Source organism: Pyrgilauda ruficollis, unplaced genomic scaffold, assembly GCF_017590135.1.
Source record: "Pyrgilauda ruficollis isolate IOZ18807 unplaced genomic scaffold, ASM1759013v1 scaffold14, whole genome shotgun sequence".
In the NCBI taxonomy this organism is placed as follows: domain Eukaryota; kingdom Metazoa; phylum Chordata; class Aves; order Passeriformes; family Passeridae; genus Pyrgilauda; species Pyrgilauda ruficollis.
In genome coordinates this window covers 10,126,269-10,147,057 of record NW_024512543.1, presented here as the reverse complement: position 1 = coordinate 10,147,057, position 20,789 = coordinate 10,126,269, and the positions used below count along the sequence as shown (strand labels likewise).

At 40.8% G+C, this 20,789-nt stretch overlaps 2 protein-coding genes across 13 annotated transcripts in view; one reads left to right on the top strand and one right to left on the bottom strand.

Annotated features, from left to right (window-relative positions):
* Positions 1 to 102: 102 nt before the first annotated feature.
* Positions 103 to 2,338, bottom strand: PTPMT1 (protein tyrosine phosphatase mitochondrial 1). Of its 2 annotated transcripts, none has more exons than XM_041459914.1 (4): positions 2,129 to 2,338; positions 1,978 to 2,058; positions 1,291 to 1,482; positions 103 to 405 (listed from the first exon to the last, which is right to left on the bottom strand). In XM_041459914.1, the coding sequence occupies exons 1-4, from the start codon at positions 2,297 to 2,299 to the stop codon at positions 274 to 276; spliced, it is 576 nt and encodes a 191-aa protein (XP_041315848.1). In that variant the 5' UTR covers positions 2,300 to 2,338; the 3' UTR covers positions 103 to 273. The 2 variants fall into 2 exon arrangements, with proteins under 2 accessions (XP_041315848.1, XP_041315849.1); XM_041459915.1 differs by having other exon boundaries at positions 1,365 to 1,482.
* Positions 2,338 to 20,789, top strand: part of CELF1 (CUGBP Elav-like family member 1) — a 57,731-nt gene continuing 39,279 nt past the window's right edge. For 4 of the 11 annotated variants that reach the window (XM_041459905.1, XM_041459904.1, XM_041459907.1 and 1 more), the window contains exons 1-3: positions 2,576 to 2,596; positions 14,044 to 14,128; positions 18,989 to 19,029. The gene's annotated coding sequence lies outside the window, so the exon portion shown is untranslated. Of the gene's footprint in view, positions 2,467 to 2,552; positions 2,597 to 14,043; positions 14,129 to 18,988; positions 19,030 to 20,789 lie in introns of those variants that run through there. The other 7 variants (XM_041459909.1, XM_041459908.1, XM_041459903.1 and 4 more) reach the window with 5 other exon arrangements.

Genomic DNA, 20,789 nt, shown 5'->3' with positions numbered 1-20,789 from the left:
CTCTTTGCTTCAAATACAAATATTTTTGAACTTTCTGTGGATTGCAGTTCTGCTCGGCACTGATGCACGGAAAAGAACTGTGGGACTCCAAGAGATGCAGGATATTAGCCATAAGGAAAGAAAGCTTTAATGAAACAGCCCTATTTCCCCTTTACTGTAAAATGTTCTTTATTGATTGTCAAGAATGAAAACCCTTAAGCTTTTGTTAGCTCATAAAAACTTTTTTTGTAGCAGCTGAAATGAGGATTTTGATTCTGATTAGTTTTTACTAAGTTATGCAGTTCTCCCATTGACCATGTTCTTGTGAAATTTCTCCAGGACCTGGACTTGCTTGTGTCGAATGAGGATGTGGGGACGAATCTTGGCAATGGCCCCTATTGCTTCCTGAGGGCTCCAGTGATGCAGCTGAAAAGGCAGAAACCCAGCAAGTGAAAACCCATTCCATCTTTGCACCAGTTAATGGAACCCTCCTGGAGGCTACGGGCAATATTAGAGGTGTTAGACAGTTTGGTGCAGCTTTGCCCCTTAGGTTTATTGATGTTGCTCTCAGAGAGGCCTGCAAGTCACACATTCATTAAATGTGTCCCTCAGTTATAGAGGAATGGTTGCTGCCTGGGCCCTCCACTTTCCGTCTCGCTCACTGTTCCTTCATGTTGTGAACAGTTTCCTGTCCCAGCCCCACTAAACCAGAGCAAAAGTCCAGCTTGCTTTTAAAAATTTTTTTTAAAAAATTCTACTGGTACTCTCATTGCATTTCAGCACTTAGTGAGAAAGTTTTCTTTTCAACAGTAATGGCAAATTTTCCAGGAAGTGCTTAGTAACACCAATGGAAGAATCCACAGGCGGGATTTTGTTCTTACTGTTGGCTTCCCCAGTTGGGTTGGTAGAGGAACTCAGAAAACAAGTCAGTTCTCTTGATCCTGAATTGTATTTATGGAAAAGCATAGGAAGGCTCACCACTCCAGTGAACCAAGGAGAAAATAAGAACAACAAAAACATATGTTTATCTGCTAAGTGAACCTGTGGTCATGAGTGACTTGTTATTCCCATCTCAATCTGTTTCTCCACAGAAAGAATTAAGAAAAGCAGAATAATTCAAAATTTGCATTTGCATTCAAAACAAGGTAAGTTTGAGGCCTCTCTTAAAATGGGTGACCAAGCTTTGTAAAATCATGGAATATTAACCTGTACATGCTCAGGTGTCCTGAGCAAGTGTAAACTATAAAGGTTGTCTGCATTTTATTTCCATTTTTAAATGAAATTTCACCCCATTTGGCAGAGACTCCTGACCTGAATTAAGTATGCTGCCACCATGGTGGCACTGCGGGAGCGTCCTGCCTTGCAATGCACATAGACACTGTTACCGCGGGCCCGGTGTCTCAGGATGAACTCCACGCCCTTCTGCAGGTTTTCCAAGGTGGGAACTCCAGTTAGATCCACAGTGCTAAGACGCAGTTGCTCCACTCCCATTGCCTCCCATTCCTGTAACAGACGTAGCAGATTTGGTCAGTGAACTTTTGGGTTGTTTTTTTTACTGAAACTCAGAACTTTTTGAGACAGCTGGGAAATTCACCGAGGCTGTAAACAGACTTTGAACATCAATCCTTCAAATCAGATGTATGAAAACATCAGTCCTGGTCATCAGAAGGTAGTAGTTAAAGGGGACTGAAAAAATGTATTTCAGCTAAAGGAAAAGAGGATCTCTTCCCAACCCAAAGGCATTTCTGTATAGTGATGTTCCATGCTCCCTGTCTTTCCCTGTCACTGTAGCTGCAGTTCACTCGCACGTTCACGTTTTACTGGTTTCTCGCATCGTTTTTAAAATCGGCTTAGGTACGAGTAGTCCCGTCTTTGCTGCCCCAGGACTTGGCGCTGGCTGCCGGGATGACGGCAGGAGGCGGCCAAAGCCTCACCTGTGCCGGGACAGACCGGCGAGAGACCTGGGCGGGGGGACACACCAGCAATCCCGGGGCTCACCTGGGGAGAAAAACAGAGGAACCGGGTCTCGTAGTCCTCGGTGAGGGTGACCACGCCGCGCACGTTCTCCTCCGCCACTGTCTGCGGGCACAGGCACCGTCAGGGACCTCCGTTCCTCCCGGCCCGGCCCGCCCCGCTGCGCCCGCCTTACCCTGCGGATGCGCCCCCGCAGCGGCAGCGCTCCGAGCAGCACGACCTGGTCGATGCGGTGGAACCAGGGCCGGCGGGACCCGGGCAGCCGCGCCCGCGCCACCGTGTACAGCAGCGACGGGTAGAAGAGAAGCCGCGCCGCGCCGGCGCCCAGCGCCTCCACCACCCCCATGTGCGTCGGGGCCGCGCCGCGCCCGGCGGAGCGGGGGGGGCGGGCGCACAGCCCGGGCCCCCCCACGCCGCGCCCGCCGTGGTCTCTCCCGGAAGCGCCGCCATCTTGCAGAGCCGGCCCGAGGCGGCGCAGCGAGCGGAGCGGGGCGCGGGCGGATCCCGGGGCAGGTGAGGGCGGCGCCGCCGGGAGGAGCTCGGGCCGCGCACGGCACGGCACGGCAGGGACGGCACGGCAGGAACGGCGNGGGGGGGCGGGGGGGGAGCCGAGCCGGCGGGAAGCGCGATCCGTCTCGCGCAGGTAACGGCTGCTTGCCCCTTCTCCCCCGTTCCCCGGCGCTCCCGCCGCGAGGCCGCTGGTGCCGGGCCCAGGGCCGCCCCGCTCCCGCCCGCGGGGGAGCCGCCGCCCTCGCCCCGTGCTCGCCATCCCGGGGCGGTGCCGCCCCGCCGGAGCCCCTCCGGGGCCCGGAGCCGGAGGCTGCCGGGTGTCGTATCTGATCCGAGCGCTGACAGCGCCGCGGGCGGTGGCGCTGCGGGTGCGAGCTCGGCCCGCGGCGGCGCCGCCATTGGGGGCGGGGGGGCTGCGGCGAGGCCGGGCGGACCCCGGGGCGGGGGAGCGGCTGTCCCGGGCTCGGCCGCCGTCAGCCTGCCGGCCTGGGCGCCCCGGGCACTTAGAGGAACCTGGGGTGCGGCTGCTGTTGTCGCCGGTGTGGTGCGGGTCTGTCCGCTGGTGAAATGTGTGCTGGTGCACCAGGGGTGGAGGCGAGTCAGGCGTACGAGAAGCACGGTCAGGGAAACTGGAGTTCAGCACAGTGTGAGGATTTGCAGTCCTCAAGTATGAGCAGGCGTGACAGACACTGCTGGAATGAAGCAGGAAGAGGAGTATAAAAACCAGGAGAGACGGAGCGTAAAATGGGTGATAAATACGTGAAGAAGCAGTAAAGGTTGATAACAGCATGCTTTTTTAATAGGACTGTTACGAGAAGGAAGTTGAGAGGCAACCTCAGAATAAACTCCTTTAAATTCCTGAGGAACTGTGGCCCAGACATTTTTACCTTTAAGGCACAGGCATTCTCTTCTGCCAGAAGTTGTCGGGGAACATTTTTCAAACGTTGCAGCTTTCTTTATGTCCTGCTTGAGTGTGGTCGTTGGGTGTGTTTCACCAGTTCGCTGGATTTAGAAAAGTATTTGGTGGGGATTTATATAATGAAGCACTCTTGACTTCTGGCTTACAAGAGCTTGTGTTTTCTGACTATCTTGAATTTGTGTTTTTATTTTTTGTGTATATCTGTCCTTTCAGTCTTACTCTTTGTACCAGTGATCACAAAAATTGCTGAACTCTCTCCTAGTGTCTTTCGTTGTCTTCTCTATTGTTTTTCTCTAGGTTAGTTCATCAGATGGGTTTTACTGCACTGACTTGGCATTGCACAGCCATAATAAACCCATCACATTTTTATTCTTTTTTCCATTCCCCTCGGCTATGTTCTTGGGATCTCTGCGTAACATGAGATACTGTATCTTCCTAGAGTTGTGTCTGGACCTAAGTCTTGAGGGAGCAGCATTGTTGGAAATACTGCTGCTGTGGTAGATGTTTAAAATTAATCCATATGTCTTTAGATTGAGCCAGGAAATGTTAGGGTGGGTACAGCTTGTATCTAGCAGCTTAGTATGTTCAGTTGCATTTGTGCTGTTGAAGAGCCCTCAAGACAGGAGCACAGATCTTATACCTGCTCAGAGACATGGGTGCAAATGTATATACTACTAAAATTCCTAAATAGGAATTTTTAAATATGGTGATGTAAAGAATTATTTTTTCTTTAGGTGGTTACCATTCTCTTTCAGCCTCTGCTCACATTGAAAATTATTGCTGATACTTATTTTGGGAAGGTGTATGCTGTTCTGAGGAGTGTATTCACCATTTCTGAATGACCATTCTTGCATGGCTGTCTTTATTCTGGTTTTCCTTTCCCTGTCTAAGTTTCTATTGCTACATTGGGGAAAATCAATGTCTGATCCTAACTGCTCTGTTACATGTTTCCCCTTTTTGTATCTGTTTGGGTTTTTTTTAATAGGTAGCAAAATAATTGATGCAAGCCTAGGACATTCTGTTTAAATGCAAAAGAAAGCTGGATCACAGCATCTGTAGAAAAGATGATGACTGAAAAGTGACTGTTCTGAAGTCATGAACACTAAAACATGAAGATTTATGTGTTAGGTAGTTTTGTTTTGAAAGTGAATTGCCTGCAAAGTGAGAAGAATGTACCCATCTTTCACTATGGGAGACAGGGTAAAGAGATCCATGGTAATATTATTGTGTACTTGTGTATCCATGTTTCTGCTTGGCCTCCAAAACTTGATGCACTTGTAGGATTACCTTTGCATGGCAGGGGGAAGGTTCTTTTAGTTCTTCTGCTACAGGTAGGTGTTCTGAAAACATGCTCCCTGGCACCACTTCTCTAAAGGGGAAAGCAGGAAATGTGGCAGGGTCATCAATACACAATAGTTGTCTGTCTCATTAATAATAAATCCATGCCTTGCCAAGTAACCTGTACATCAGTTGAAGAATCATTGGTTGAAACAAAATATGATGCTTTGAAATAAGGGAAGTATTTATAATGTTGTGTAAATTTTCTTCTAAAATCACTGACAGTATCCTGTGTTGGTTGAATTTCTTAAAAGTGGATGCTTATGTGATTCCTAAATATTTAGATTCACTTTGAGTTAAGTAAGATTCTACCTGAAATCCAGTATCTAATTGAACTTATTGGGAAACTTTGCTGTGAGCAGGTTGCTCCTTAACTATTTCTTTTATACTTTTCTGGAATGTGGCTATTGATTATCAGTTACTGAGTCATCTGCCACAGTCTCTTCAGAGTGCCCACTCTGATTTTTCCTTTAGTGCCTGTTTTAGAATAGGTGGGAAGTGAGACAAATTGTCATAGTTTTTGAGATTTCTTGGTTATTAGTCTTTAGCGCAGAGATCCAAGAACCCACTGTTCTCGCTGTTGAACTGGAGACTGTTCTTAAGTTAATATGTCCAGTTTTCCAGGTCATAATGTGAGTTGGTTACTGTGACAGCTGCAGTAGTTAAATGCACTTAGATCTATATGTCTGTTTTCTTATTTTTCAGTCTTGCCATGAATGTCTGAAATGTTTTATTTCAATCTGGGCGTGTTTAGTATTGCTTGTCCTTCAAGAAAGACTATGTGCAGAGTTATTCAGTGCCTTCAGGCAAGAAGGTATGATTTTTACCCATTGATCAGGTATTTGGCAGGAGAAAAAATAGTATAGAAGAAAAGAAGACTAATATATTTCAGTATTTATTAGAATGGGGGTTGTAAATGGAGGAAAGTTATCTAGGGCCTCTAATGGGTATTTCCCAAAGTATCATAGAGCAGGATCTCGAGTGGTGATCCTGTTACAAGATTTCTTGGGGCAAGAGAGATCATCTTGATTGGAAAAAGTAACCAGTAGTTTTACTGCTCTTCTTCCAGTCATCAGAGATACATGTTATATAAATAAATGCAAGATACCACATTTTCTACTATTGTTCTCTACAACATATTTTATAAAGATGCCAAGACACTTTATGTTTGGAATGTAAGAATGAAAAGAGAGAGCTTTAGCATTCACATTTCAAGACATTTCCCAAATATCGACTGAACATCATCTTGTTTGCACCTGATGTGAGACTCAAGCAAGTAGAACTAAAATATACACTGGGTCAAAGCTGCAGTGCCACTTAGTCTACAAGAGCTTTGCTGTAGGGAGGAATAACTCACGAGCCTGAACGGTGATGGACAGTGCAGGCTTATTTGTGTGACAGCAGTAGAGTGGAGCACAGTCATCATCCCAAGGAAAGGAAGTCATCTTTGACATCTCGAGTAGCTTCAAACTTCCAGCTGTCTTAGCTCTGTGCTAAAGAAAATGCATCATTGCTAGCTGAATTCAGGATGAACAATGAGCAACTAGATGGCTGAACAGAAATCTTCAGTAGTTTCCAACTCTTAGTGGAAGATTTCAGTTTAGATGATGTGGTTTGTGTCACAGGTATATGTAAGTGAAAGCCTTATGCCAGAAGAGGAATCCTGGTCCACAAGCTGTCTTGTCTATCCCATGTATGCATGTTAGCTTTGTATCTTCAGCATACTTAGTATAGCATGGGCTGTCTTTTTGTTTTGTTTTTAGAAAAGGTGTGCTGGCTTTCTGGCTGCTCTGTTAGAGGCAGAGTATTAGTGGCAAACTGACAAACTGCAGGTTTTGATAATGAATCTTTACCAATTTAGAGTAGATTTATAACTTATTTAATGGCTTGGCTAGCAGTGGTAAATTCCCAGGTAGATTTAAGATTATGTAAACTGGACTTAAAACCATATTGCTCTGGGATTTTTACATTGGTTTCACTAAATTGCTTGTAATATAGCATGGAATAACTAGCTTGAGTATTGCTGAAATCCATGCAAATGAGCAGGCAGTTTGGGTTCTTTGTCCTTTTCAGCAGCACACCTCAAGGAGATCTTGAATGAGCATGTGGATGAGAGGATGGGTGTTTGTTGAATATCTGGTGTCATGCTGGTGTGGTAACTGGCAGGCTTTCCTTTGCAGAACATTTTTTTTAATGCTTACATGTGCTGTGTTCTCTCAGAACTGGATGCTCTCCCAATTCATATAAGAACCCAGGTGACTGTCTTACATTGTTTTTACTTTAAAATAATTTGAGTTTTTCAGGACCGTGGCTTCTTTTTTTCACCACTATCAAAACTGTTCTTTCGGGCAGCTTTCGCTTCTGTCTGCTGGCTGTTTTGTACTGCACCTTTCACAAAAATAATGTAGTTGTTATCCACTAGACTTCAGTATTTCACGTGTCAAAGTAAAACTGTTTTCCTTCAAACATCACTTAAAATTCAGGCTTTCACGGAACCCATGCATATTCTCTGCTATTTTTGTCCCAAACTATGCAGTTCAAAAGATATTCCAATGTAGGCATGCAATCCACAAATTTTTTAGACTCTGTTGGAAAGGGAATATTCATGTCTGCTTTTTCCAAAGCAGAGGAGTTTGTAATTCAAATCAAGCACTTAGCAGACAATGTCCAAGTCTACATACAAAAACAGTAGCATCTTTCTTAATATATGTAGAGATTTGCAGGATGGACACCAGGCATCTTATTATCTCTGCAAAATCTTACAAGATAGAGTTTTGATAAATGTTTCTTCAGAAGGCAATGAAATAGTGATCTTTCAGGAAAAGAGAATGTATTTTGAACGTCACATCTAGCTTTTGCATTTCGTGTAGGCACAGTACAGTGTAAAAGTAATTCCCTAATTTATAGTTTTGTATTCCAAAGCAAAGCACCATCTGAAAATATTTTTTGCCTACTTACCTATATTTCCTTGTTATTTGTCTTCAAAAAATTTCTGTTCTCCTTTTAAAATTCTGAATTAAAAAAATACTTGGATGACAGGTCAACTTAGTGATGAGTTGTATTTCTTCTTGGGTTTTTGTTGGTTGTTTTTTCTTGCACGTGATTGTTTGATGACTACAATGTGGAGGACAATTGAGCACAAGTTGAACAGTAAAAATTCCTTAGGACTTAATGGTCCTAAGTGACATTAGAAGTGATGCCCTTGAAAATACCAATATGCAAAATCTTTTTGGGGAAGAAAAAGGATTGTCTATTTACTTCTCTAGGGCAGTTTTCGCTGCTCAGAAAGCCATGATTATATGCATTGGAGACTTAGGAAAAGTTAAGTGAGTATTTTCTGATATTTATGGACTAAAGCCACCCATGTTACACTCTGGATTATGCATTCAGTGCCAGCATCTGATCACTATCAGAGACTGGCTGTAGGTGGTACTGTCTGTATTTCACAGTGTGGAAGCTGCTATGACACTAATTGTGTGCTGCAGAATTTGCTTTGGAATTTCTTTGGGTTTTAAATTATTTTGTCATTTAAGTCAAGATTAAGTTTAATCGGCATTTATTGGGGAGCAAGATTAGGACGCATATTCTTGATCCTTATTTGTTAGGAAAATAATTTAGGCTGTGCTTAGGTGTAGAGCTAATTCTGCATATGCCGTTATCTTCCTGAATTTGCAGGGAGCCTAAACCATTATCTCAGTAATGAGAAATTTGAAAAAAATATTGGGATTGTTTGTTTTAATGCCAGCACTTTTGTGTCTACTTGCACGTGACATTAACAGAACTCCCTGACTAGTGTGCTTCTCTGAGTTCTGAATTGGCTGCTGCATTCCTGATATAGTTGGAAGTTGCAGCTTCCACTTACTTGTATGAAAGAACTTTTCTGGTAGCTCCTGTAAGGTAGTTTGGTATCACCACGTAAATGTGGAATACACCAAGGAGAAGCAATAGGCAGCAGCATGCGGTAATAAATCACTTATAAATAATGATGCTTTTTTATGTGAATGAAGCTGCTTTTGAGTTTGCAAGCTGTCTTACTTGTGTACTAAAAATAAAAATAGACTGTGCCACTTCTGTAGATCCATAGGTTTTTTTTTTCTGTGAAGATCTGTGGATATGGGTCTTCAATTACACTTACTCTGCTCTTTCTGTGCCAGAATGTGAAGGGGGTGGGGTGGGTGGACAGAGAAGAGGATGCTGCACAGAAGTGCATTTCTTCTGTTTTTAAGAAGAATGCATAGGAAAAGGTTTAGTTAGTGTTTAAACACTGGCAAAAAGGACTACGGGGATAGCAGACAAGATATGGCAGGTCACCATAGTAATTAGCATCAACCAATGAGAAAGGTCATGCTTCCTGGTTTAGGACAATACTTGAAAAGGGAGAAGGGTTTAAAAAGATTTCTGTAATTCAGTTTGGGCTGGAGGGGGGAGAAGGTCAAACCAAGAACTTAATATGTGGTTGTGTGTGTCCAAAAGCAACAAGACTTCACTAGTTCAGTTGTTATTGAAATGCTGGTGCATGTGTGCATTCCCTGGGAGGAAGATTTTTGTCTTGTTTCTGAGTTGCTGCCCAGATTTTGTTGGTGAATAGCATTAGAAGTTTGTGCATTATTAAGGTGAGTGCAAGCAAAGTGGAGTTGGAACTCATTTCAAAACAGGAACTCCTTTAGGTTTGTACGCTTTAATTCTTTTCTCTCCTTGCACGGTGTGACAGTGAATGAGGGTGTGTGTGTAAAGGAACTTGTCTTAGCAATGGTCTGTTTCAGAGACCATGTATGGGTAAAGCAGTTCAGCTGGTTCAGCTCCTGCTCCTCCCTCTCTGGGAGCTGAGCAGAATCTCTTCTGCTGAAAGGGTTGTTCCATTTTCTGCTTTCTATATTTGTCCAGCAGAGCACACCAGCTCACCAGGCAGTGTGGCTGGCCTGGTGGGCATTTGCTAAGCAGAACTGAGAGCCAGGGCTTACGGTCTCTGTTATGTCCATCTGTCTGTCTGTCTCCACATCTCTGGATACGACTGGTGTTCCAAGTGAAAGGCAATCTGTTTGTGGTTGTTGTCTTTTTTGTAAACTGCAGTTCATCCAAATTTGAGAGTCTAGGGACTGGAAATGGAGGAGTTGTCTTGCAGGGGCAATTTGTAGTGGGTGCCAGTGGCATCAGAAAGACCCAGATTTAACCTCCAAAAGAGCTGCTGTCTTCTGGGATGAGGATTTTAATCTCCCTTCCTGCTTTGGGGAGTGATTAGCCAAGGCCTGTATCCTTCCATAAAAGGTCTGTTGTCAGTGTCTGCCGTGAAGATTAATGAAAGCTAGATCCTGTCCTGGAAGATCTGAGTGCTGTGTTTGCTTGTTATGGGCAATGGGGATTAATGAGGAGCTAGACCCTGGCCTGCCTAGTTTGGAATCAGGAGTTGGTGTTCAGGGATGGGGCTTGTAGGAAATACCTTGTTAGGAAGGGCTGGAAACTTGCAGCTGAGACTTCCCTGTGTGCTTGCGTAAACTTTGTATTAAGGCACTGCACACTTTGGGATTACTATTCACAATTGCTTTTTTAAATAGTAAATCAGTTGAACAAATAGTGCAGAGTGTCTGTTAGCTGCTACACTGTAGTAAACTGTTGATACAATCTTCGAGTAGCAGAAAGGTGCTCAAAATAGTGGCAGCAATTGAGTACACCATTAACTATGGCAATAATTTTTTGAGGGAGAAAGAGGGCGGTTGTTTATAGGGTACTTTTTCTAAATTTTAAGAAATACTGTCCCCTTAAAAATTCTGCTGTCTTTTGAATATCTTTGCAAATAGGCATTGGCCTTTTGTTTTTCGAATTTGAGAGAAGAAAACGTTGTTTCATTTGTGAAATTGATTTTAGCAAGAGTCTGCCTTTTTTGTTGAGGACCATGTTCCATAAACTCAGTTTGAATTATTTTTCTTTCCTACCACTGCAGTGTCTTCAATGTATTTCCTCCTGAGAGAACTGTGTGTCTCTTGGATTTGGAAGAAGGACATTTTGGAGGCAAATTGGTGGATCTCAGCTGCCTGGCAGTGTCAGGATTGTACTGATGTCTGCAGGCAGAGACCTGTCATTGATGTGTGACAGAAGGTCATCTTCTTGAACTGATTGAACTCAAGCAACTTAGTTGTGTGGCTGTTTTCTGATCATTGTTTGTTTAACGGAGACCCTGCAGTAGTTTTTTCCTCTCTTCATGTGGAAATCCTACAGAATTTGTTGTAAATATGCAGCCTGTGGGATGTTAAGCTTGTTACCTGAAGTATCTTGGTATTTTGCCTAATTCTGGCATCCTCTGCTAGAATTAGGTACTCTGCCCACCTGTCTTTCCACTTTTCCACTTGCTGACTCCCTTAGCTGACAACCTTTCATTTATATGAGTTACCAGTTAAAATAAATGCTTGGTACTGTTTGAGGCCAGTGATTGGAGTTTTGTGATTCCTCGGCTTTCAAGTGTTTTCTTGTAGCATACTCACCATTTCCTCCAAGTAGTCTTGGAGCAGGAATATAATTAGGCAGTTTCAAAGGCCTCTTGGAAGTGCACAATTGCATGTTTAAAATTACTGTGTGTCTGTTCTGTGAAAGATGCCGTGGTAAATGGATAGAACTCTGAATAAATAATAAATATATGTGCACCAAAGGCATTGGAGTAGTAGAATGGCACTGAGGAATTTCAATCGTACCATTTTGTTTTAATCTTCCCAAAGGCAATATATGAGAAAATGACATTGTTCAGAGCTAAGCCAAGCTGTCAAGACAGGAAATCTTGTTTGCTGTATATACTTTTGTTTTTAAGGGAGAATACCCAATAATCCATTGTATCTTGACTGTTACCCTGTCTGCAGAAAAGGTTTAATCAAGGTATGAGACAAATGAAAAATTAACTTTTGTCTTATGTCCTTTGAAGATACTGAAATTCCACAAGAAGGCATAATTTTTTATTTTCTTCTTGCCCTATTGCTTGCCTTTTTTTTTTTTACAAAAACAAGCCCTTTTTAAAAATACTATCATTACACAGTTGAATAATAAAGTTAGGTTAAGGGTGGGCATATGGGAAGATTACAGGAATTTTAAATTAAGTCCAGTGTGCATTTCAAATTGCTGAAACTTAAAACTGCTATTGTGAATTATTTACAACTCCAGGAAGAGTGAATGAAAATTGGAAGACATTTACTTGTGATTTTAAGAAGTTAAATCATATTGTTTAATCAAGAATATGGAGTGACATGTCTCTAATATCTGAGGCAGTCCACTGACAAAAAAGTTGGAGCAGAGATGATTATATGGAAGGACGTGTATAGTTCTTACAAACATAGTGTTTTCTTAACAGAAGCAGTGGAAGCCTTGTTTATCACTTGAGGCCTTTAAAAAGCATCGATCAGTAGAGATTTAATTATGTGAAATTCAGTACCTAAATCTGATGATCTAGTTTCATGAGTAATTTAAATGAGCATCTGCCAGTATTGCTCTGAAAGAGGCTTGTGCCATTTCTCATGCATTTTTCCTTTCCTCTGTGCTACCAAGAGCATCTGTGTGGTTGTGTAGAGAATTGAATCTAGGAGCATGTCTGGGTTAATACTGTTGATTTCCTGTTGTTGGTAGTGGACAAGATCACACCTTGACCATTTCCTCTTTCAGGCTTGTTACACACAGGTGGGGATGGACAGCTGGTGAGGAAAGACTTGTGCACTGTTTTTTTGGCAATAGCACCAGCTTAAACTGGATCTATAGCAGAAGTATCTCAATCTATTCCTTTGTATTTCTTCCCTATTTCTATTGAATGTTTATGGACAGCTCATATCTAGTCTTCTCAGTTGTATAACCTGAAAATACTAAGTGAGAATTGTTTGCCTGTGTTGCCTGCTGGGGCACATATAATTTGGTTCTAGACAGGGGAGTCCTAAATGTTGTCTTAACATACTTCTTAATGACTGCAGTATTTGGTACACAGTGTTTGATGCTGCTCTACAGAAAGCCTGCTATTCATTTGGGAAGAAATTGGTGAGCTTTTCTGATGTGAGGGCAGAGGGAAAATTATGTGCCACATAGAGTGTCACATGTAAGGTTTTAGAAGTATAAGGTGCCTCCAGAATCTAGGCACAAGGTATGGAGAATTCGGAGAAGTCCATTCTGCTTGCTTATGCAGCCAAAGCTGTATTATAGCAGTGGATTTTGCCATGAAGTTTATGGAGTCTCTTCCTGCTAGCACTAGAAAACTGCTAGCAGGTGTCATACTGTGCCTTCCAGTAAAAGTGATGGAAATTAATTGATGGATGAGTGTGTAAGTGAAGAACATCTGAAAAAGACTTCAAGCAAGGACTGAACCTCTAGCTCTTGGTAAAGTACATTGACACTCTTGAACCTTCTTCACCCATCCAAAAAAAATCTAAGATCAAGTTACGGATCCAGCCTTGTACAGCAGGGAGAGTTTCTGAGGCCTTGGGAAGAGAGAGGAGCAAGCAGAGTTTGCTGTGCTGACACAAGAGTTAGTGAGCATCAACTATTGGAGATGAGCAGCCTGGAGAGGGTGTGTCCGGGTCACAAACGGACCAGGAGGATAGTTTGTGGAGTAAAAAGTTGCTGATGTCAGCAGGAAAGGCATTCTATTAGTTTTATTCACATGTGTGTAACGAGGAATGAAAACTTCTTCAGACAGAGGAGAGTTCATCTGAGGTGTGGCATTACATTTGTGATTGGTAGTCACACAAAAATGGTGCTTCATGGCATGTGTTAGTGTATTCATGTGTTTTCAGCAGATCGTAAATGAAAGCACTTTCTTTTTGATAAGTTTTTCTCTACTATTTACACTTGTATGTTTCAGATACTATATGAAGATACTGAAGAGGGGAGTAAATGTTGCAAAAAATAAATCTAAATATATACAAATGCTGTTACAAATGATGACAAATGAGAACCTTCAGAGATCTGGACTAGAAGCTTAGTAAGAACTGCTTTGCAGTGAAATGGCTACATTTTATTAAATTTGTGTTTTAGAGCAAAAGTGGAACATTCCTCAGTTGATGGTCCCACAGCAATGCCAGTATTTGCCTCTGATGGAGAAAAAGAAATAGTATGAAATATTTTTTAGAGCTTTGGCTCTATACACCCAATATTAAATTTCTTCGAGTGTTAACAAAAATTATTTGCTGTCAAAAGTGATTTGAATCAGTGTTCATTGGTTATAATAGAGCAGTAACTCGAATTCTTTGCAGATGTAAATGAGTGTAATTTGTATCCATTTACTTCTGCAAAGGATTTACCATGTGCCTGTTACAAAATAAAGATAAAAGTAATTGAGCATATTTTTACTCTTTGGTTTGCAGGCGTGGCAATGGCAGATTCTGCACAGTAGAGTTCATGGCAAGTATTTGTCTAATATAAGCCAAGCAAGACACATACAAGCTTCAGGTAAATCAGTCTTTCTTAGTTGTGCTTCTTTGAAATAAAATATAAATATTTATTCTTCAACATTTTTCAAATACAGAAATTCAGACCTACTCAGAATTTTGTATACCGTTCAATTCTTATCTTTCAAAACTGGGACACCTCAAAATTATTTTCCTCCTGAAGCTAGCAGTAGGTGCTGGAAACAGCCATGTACACTGTGTCCTCCTTTGGCATTTTAGGTGTGGTAATACAGAATAGTGACTGCATTTGAGGATCTTGGTGGGAGACCTGCAGTAACATCTTTATTCTCTGCTTTTGAATCGATTCCCTTTTGTACAATCAGAAAAAAAGGTGTGTTAGTATCTTGAATTTTTAACCCAGAGCTATGCAAGCTGCGTCTGTCTAAACATTGCACAGGGGTGATTTCCCCATTGAGATTTTTTTATCTTGCCTTTAAAGATAGGTAAGTTCAAAGTATTAGTGTTTGAACCTTGTGGCTGAGATGGATGAGGTTGTTAAAGTTCAGCTAAAGTTCAGTTGCTTCTAGGGGTAGGCTTAGTGGTAAGCTGAAAATATTCTTTGTGTTCACTAAAACTCAATCTTTACCCAAAAGAAGACCAAACTGCGGTATGTGATAGGTCTTCCTGTGACATGTAGAGTCTCCATAAGGCAAAACATGAATGCATGCTTTTTGACCTTTGTTCAAAAAGTAAATGAAATGTTGCTTTAGTTTGTACCTCCTCTATTTGCAACTCCTGGTATATTTTGAGAGTCCCTTAATACCATAATCTGGTGAGAGATAGCAAACTAAAGTGTTTTGTTGGTGAGATTCTTTGGATTTTATTAACAGACAGATGTTTTTTGGAAATTTTTTTGTAAAGTTGTTTACAAGGTTTTCAGCTGAGATGCAACTGTAACAATGTGATGATACCCCTGACTCTGATTAAATACATTCTGTCACTAGTTTTCAAAATACCTTTTCACAAAGAAATAAGATTATTTCTTTGTACATGTTTGTCCATATTATACAAATGGAAACTCTTAGGACCAAAAAGTTGCTATTCAGCCACATAGTTAATAAAAGTTGTGTCTTCTAAGCCGCAGTCCCATGTTTTCAAGAGTAGATCATAGGATTGGTTTGTATTGTTCAAGTGTGTTTGATGCTTTCATTTTGGATTGTAAGATTTAATGACCAATCCTGGAGGTGTTTGGGCTGTAAATGCTGACTAGACATGGAACAGACATTGCAAATATGAACAAATCCAAATCTTGAGTATCTTATGATGTCCTGGTTAGAGTAACTTGAAGCATAGCTTTTTAGAAGTTTTCATGTCTTTTCATCTTTATCTGCAGTGGTCCCTAAATGTGCACCTCTTCTGTTCTTCATTCTGTTCTTCCTGTTATATCTGAAGTTGAAAAAAACTTGCATTCTTATAATAGAACATACTATCATGAGTAATTCAACTTGCTAACTGTATAGTTTGTCTGCTACCCTGTATACCCTTAAGTGCTTGTGCTGGCAGTGCTGAGAAAAACAGTATTTGACAGCTCTGTCTGCCAAAATAAATTGAGCAGGCACAGTGACTGAGCTGCGGCCTCCCATTGAACAAGTAGCTTCTGGTGCTGAGAGCTTTGGGTGGTGTAAAGATTGCAGTAGAAGGGCACTTCTCAGATAAAAAAGTTCCTTCTCTGAGGTTTTTATACCTTAGGAGTTTCCCCTTGCTATCTCTGTTGTGTGTTGCGTCATTGGTAAGGGCTGCTACAAAGTGACATTTCTGTGGGTTGTGGCCTGGGCTGTGATTGAAACTTCAGTGATTGAAACTTCCTCTGGTTTCTGTAGTACTGTCAGTTTGTAGTCCGTGTAGCGCGCTTGCTCCGTCGCTCTTTGATGCATCCTTATCTTCCTCCTGTACTTCTTCCAAAGAAATAGTTCTTTCTGTATTTTCAAGTTTTCATTATTGGTCACATGGGTTCCCAAAAGTATGTAAATCTGCAGTGAGCCCAGACTGAGCACTGATTTATATGAGAGACTGTTGACGCCAGGATGTATCTGAGGCTGGCCTGCGTGGTCTGTTTGATCTGTTGGCCTCTTTAATTGCCAATGGTAACCTTGACAATCCCATAAACATTAGTTCCTGGAAAGCACAATGAGAAATCAGAACTAACTGGTCTAGACAAAGTGCTGACTATGACAGTAATTTCATTGATCAGAATCCATTAAATGATCTGGTATTCCCTTAGATGGTCCCGGGTGCTGGTGAGACAAAAGTTTTACCACTTAGTAGAAAAACAATATAACTAGATTTATTGGGCTCATATCCATTGTCTAGTACTTAGTGGATAGAGCCACTTGTTTTCATTACTGGCTGCAGTTCTATTTATATTATATTGCATATCAAAAATTGCAACTGTTCATCAGCAGGAGTATATTTTGTCTCCTTTAGATCTGGCAGGGCCGTTAAATCTAAGCATGAAAGCTTTGTTTTTCTACATGGAGTACTCTGGTAGTGTCAGTAGTTCCTCCCAGCTTTGTGCAGTAGTTGAAAGTGACAAGTTTCAACTTTTTACTCAGCTGCAGCACCTTAGTCAGGGGACAACTTCAGGAAAATTTTTACAAAAGCTGTGGTGAGAGATCTGAATTTACCCCATTAATTGTTTTGCTGACCAGACTAAGCATGCTCATGCACCTATGAAAACAGTTGGCTCTCAGCATCAAATGCTGGCTGGGGAGAACCTGCTTTGGTACAAGAGTTTACTGCCCCATCAATTAATTACAGAAGTGACCATGCTGCACACATGACTAGCAGCACCCAGCTGTATGTATGTGTTTATATATGCCTTAGTCTGAGGGATCCAAGACCCAATTTTTCCTGAGAACAAACACAGTTGTCAGATTCTTTGGCCTTTGGGCCAGGTTTGTCTGATGTATAAACTTGGATAAATTATTCAGTGTATTTATGTTCTGCGTGCAATTAAATAAACCATACTAAAACAATTTGTGATTTAATAGCACTCTCCCAGGCTTTCTACAGGTGGTGGTCAGATTTGCTGCTTGTTTTTTGAAGTTTTTATTGTCTTGGATTTTGCCTTTGATTCAGTGAAGTGTATTTTCTGCCAAAGGTATCCAAGAGTTATGGGTTCCTCTGGGTATGTTAGCTGCACTTTTGGTTTCTTTGAAGTTTTTAAATAAATTCACTAGAGTGTTGCAGTTACATGTGCAAAGTGAAGATTTTCTTTTTAACATCAAAAAGTTGTTTTTATAGATATTCTTAAGCATTCACAAGATCAAGTAACTGTAGATTTCATTTTATCTGAAAGCTGATTATCTAAGGAATATAACTAAGCATATAAGCAAAAAAAATTATGTTACAGGTTGGTTTGAAGACATTAGAAGTTAGGTATGAAGAATGTCTGTTAGCAGGAATCTTAAGACCCTTTTTTTGGCCATAAACAGATATTTTGTAATTGAACTTCAGAAAAGCAGAGGAATCTGGCTGAAGTGGAAGAACTGTCTTAAAGTAACGCTTGCCTCAATCACAAATTGAAGCTTCATAGTCCAGAATGTTGTTGTGAAACAGAACAAAAATAAATATTTGAAGTGTTCTCTGAACAATAGTCAGTTTTGAGTAATATTCTAGGGAAAAAAAAATAATAATTTTGAAATTACACATTTCAGATAACTGCATTATGTTTGTCAGGATTCATAGTTTGGGTTTTGTTTTCAACAAATATTATAAGAAAATTTATTTTGTTTTTGTGTTTAGGATTCTTTTTTCCTTTAGAGGCTTTAGTACTTTATTAAATAAATTGAACAAGTAGAATTTAGAAGAATTGAAACTTCTCAAGAGATCTCCCTTTGAAACAGAGAGCATGAGTACGTGTGATAAATAACCAAGTATATTACATGGCAAGTTAGAAAAGGATGTGGCTCGCTTATTCTCACTTACTAAAAAAAAAATGTAGAACAAAGGTTAAGTAGGGGACTGCAAAGCAGTCAAAATGTTGGAGCTCAGATAGCCTTGTATAATTCTGCTTGCTGGTGGATGCAGTTTTTAGTTTGGTAACTATAAATAAGTAAATAGATTCGGATTTTCTGTAAAATACTGCTAGACTCACTTGAGTGTAGTTCTGCAAAATAACCCAGGAGGAGGCAGAGAAGAAATTATTTGAGGGGGGGAGAAAAAAGTCAAGAAACCTCACAAATAAAAAATCCCAAGTTTGTTTTTAAATACAGACTAGCTTGTGTTGAGAGTTTGTTACTGAGTTTGCAAAAAGAGAACTTTGAATCATGAAGTAGCATCCCCTATATATGAGATGCTAGTACAGAAAACCTGTGTGGTTCCTGGCTGATGATTTGCTTAAGATGTAGAAATAACATTTTTTTTTTCCTTGTGTTGTTCAATTCTGTGTTTCCTAATTCCGTACTTTTTGAGACCTTTCCATTTATGCAGTCATACATTAGAGTTCCCCTCTGCAGGTTCGTGCATCTGTTAGTGCTGCAGCTGTCAAAATAACATCATATAGCAGTTTAGGATTGTGGCTACTGCTGTTGGTAGCTGCTACTGTTGTGACAGCCGAAAGGCCAGATAGGTGGCATAAGTCCACTGAACATTGCTGGGAAACTCTAAGACTTCTGTTTTCAGCCATGTTGTGTTTGCAGTCCATTTTTGTGCACCCTTTCATTTACCCTGTCTATTTGAAATACGCAGCTTCAGTTTTGATGCTATTGAGGGTTGTTGCCACCTCATGATGACTTCTGTTATTAGAAATATGCTCACTTTCCCAGTCCTCAGTGCTTTACCAGGCGGAGTTCACATAATGCTCATTATTATCTGTTGTTAACTCTGGAACCCTCAATGTGTGGTTTTTTTTATCTTTTAGAGTGAAGACTGGAACGGCTGGACAGAGGTGCATAGCTGCAGGTATGAACCAGCTAAAGTTTGTATCCCTCAGTTGCATAGTAGAGCTTCCTTGTTAAGGTTTAGAGAGATGTTGTTTTTACATTCAGTGATGAAAGCAGTCATTTTCCACTGCAATGAGCAGTGCTCCCTGAACCTTAAACTCTGCAGTTTCCTGCCTTTGTACTGCCAAAGGGCGCCGGGAGTGTTAACAGTTCAGGGCTGTGAGTACTGAGTCAATAGATGTCTTTAACTCCATCTGTAATTTAATAATTTTAGAAACATAACTGCAAAGTAGAAATGCATGTCTTCATAGTAATTTCTTGACCAGAACAAATCTGCAGTATTCTGTAATACATGAAACCCTAAAGGTGAGTATTAGTAGAACAACTTCTTCTAGGCTGAGACAAATTTGATTACGTGCAGTAGAACAGGAACATAGTCCAATATGAAAATGCATGGAGTCTAATGTGAGGATCTTTTGGTGCGATTTTCTTCATGCTAGAAGTCCAGTAAGGGTGTAGTTTCATGTGACAGCTGAGACAATTGCCCCTTCTCAGTTTCCAGCTGAGAGTTTAGTGCTGTGTCCTTTGGTTATGTTTGGTTCTCATGGTAGCTTGCATTATAGATGGAGTCATCTTGACAACCCAGTAAAAAGCTCTTCTGTGATCAAGTTGTTTCTCTGGTTTAGGAAGTCGGAATGATTTACTGTGTGGTCAGAGGAGTACAAAAGAACGTATCAGTCTGTTTGTACTGTGCACCTCAAGAGTTTCAGTTAATTTCTGAGACAATTGACCTGTAACTACTATGTTAAGTAACACTATCAGTATCACCACAACCAAAGTTTGGCGATTTTTTCTTCTTCCAGTGAATTACCTCTGCTATGGCAGAAATATTTAAGGTGTGTTTTGGTCTGTAGACAACCACGGAGAATTGAGTTTTTATATTGTCTTGAGGAAAGAGTTGTTTTCTGCTATGGACAGACGTTTGCTACAGTTTTCATAAATATTGGGAAGGATTTGGTTATGTCTATATCAGAAAGAAAAACAAATTTTTCTTTAAAGTGCAGGATATCCTGTCTCTCCATATGTTACTCATCAGGGTAGAAAGCTCTAAAGTTGGTTTAAGAAATCCAGGAATACCTTCATTTTCAAGTGATTTTTTAGAGAATTGGTGATTGACCTCTGTGTTTGGAAGTACCACTTTGAGGACATTTGTCTTCAGGCATTGTGTGGGTTGCAAAACACTCAATTTCTTTTCTAATGAGTGGTGCTCTGCTCTTCCTGCTCCTTTACTGTCCATTAGGATGATACAGAAGACTGGAAAGAGAGAATACTGATCATTAAGTTTGTGGCTTTTTTCTGAAGAATTTGCATCTTTTGAGACAGACTAAACTGATTTGGCCTAGTTTTTCAAACTCATGGGATTCTCCAATTGCAAAACCCAGGTCCAGAATCAATATATTTGGATTACTTAAATAATAAAACAATCAGATTTTAAATAGCAAGATAATCACCCTGTTTCTCATTGATGAAAAGAAGACGCTTTGATTTGGTGCAAGATCCATGGTTTCTCATCTTAAGAGCAACGTAAAGTTGAATTCATCTGCCTGAATATGAATAAGAAAGGTGACCAAATGGAAGAGGATGGAGTCTTTTCTTGAACATCTAATAATGATATATAAAATTGTTTGTATACATTCTAGTATGAAATGTCTCATCATGGTTAACACTACACAGCTATATATCAGGATATACAGAGATATACATCAGAATAAAACTTAT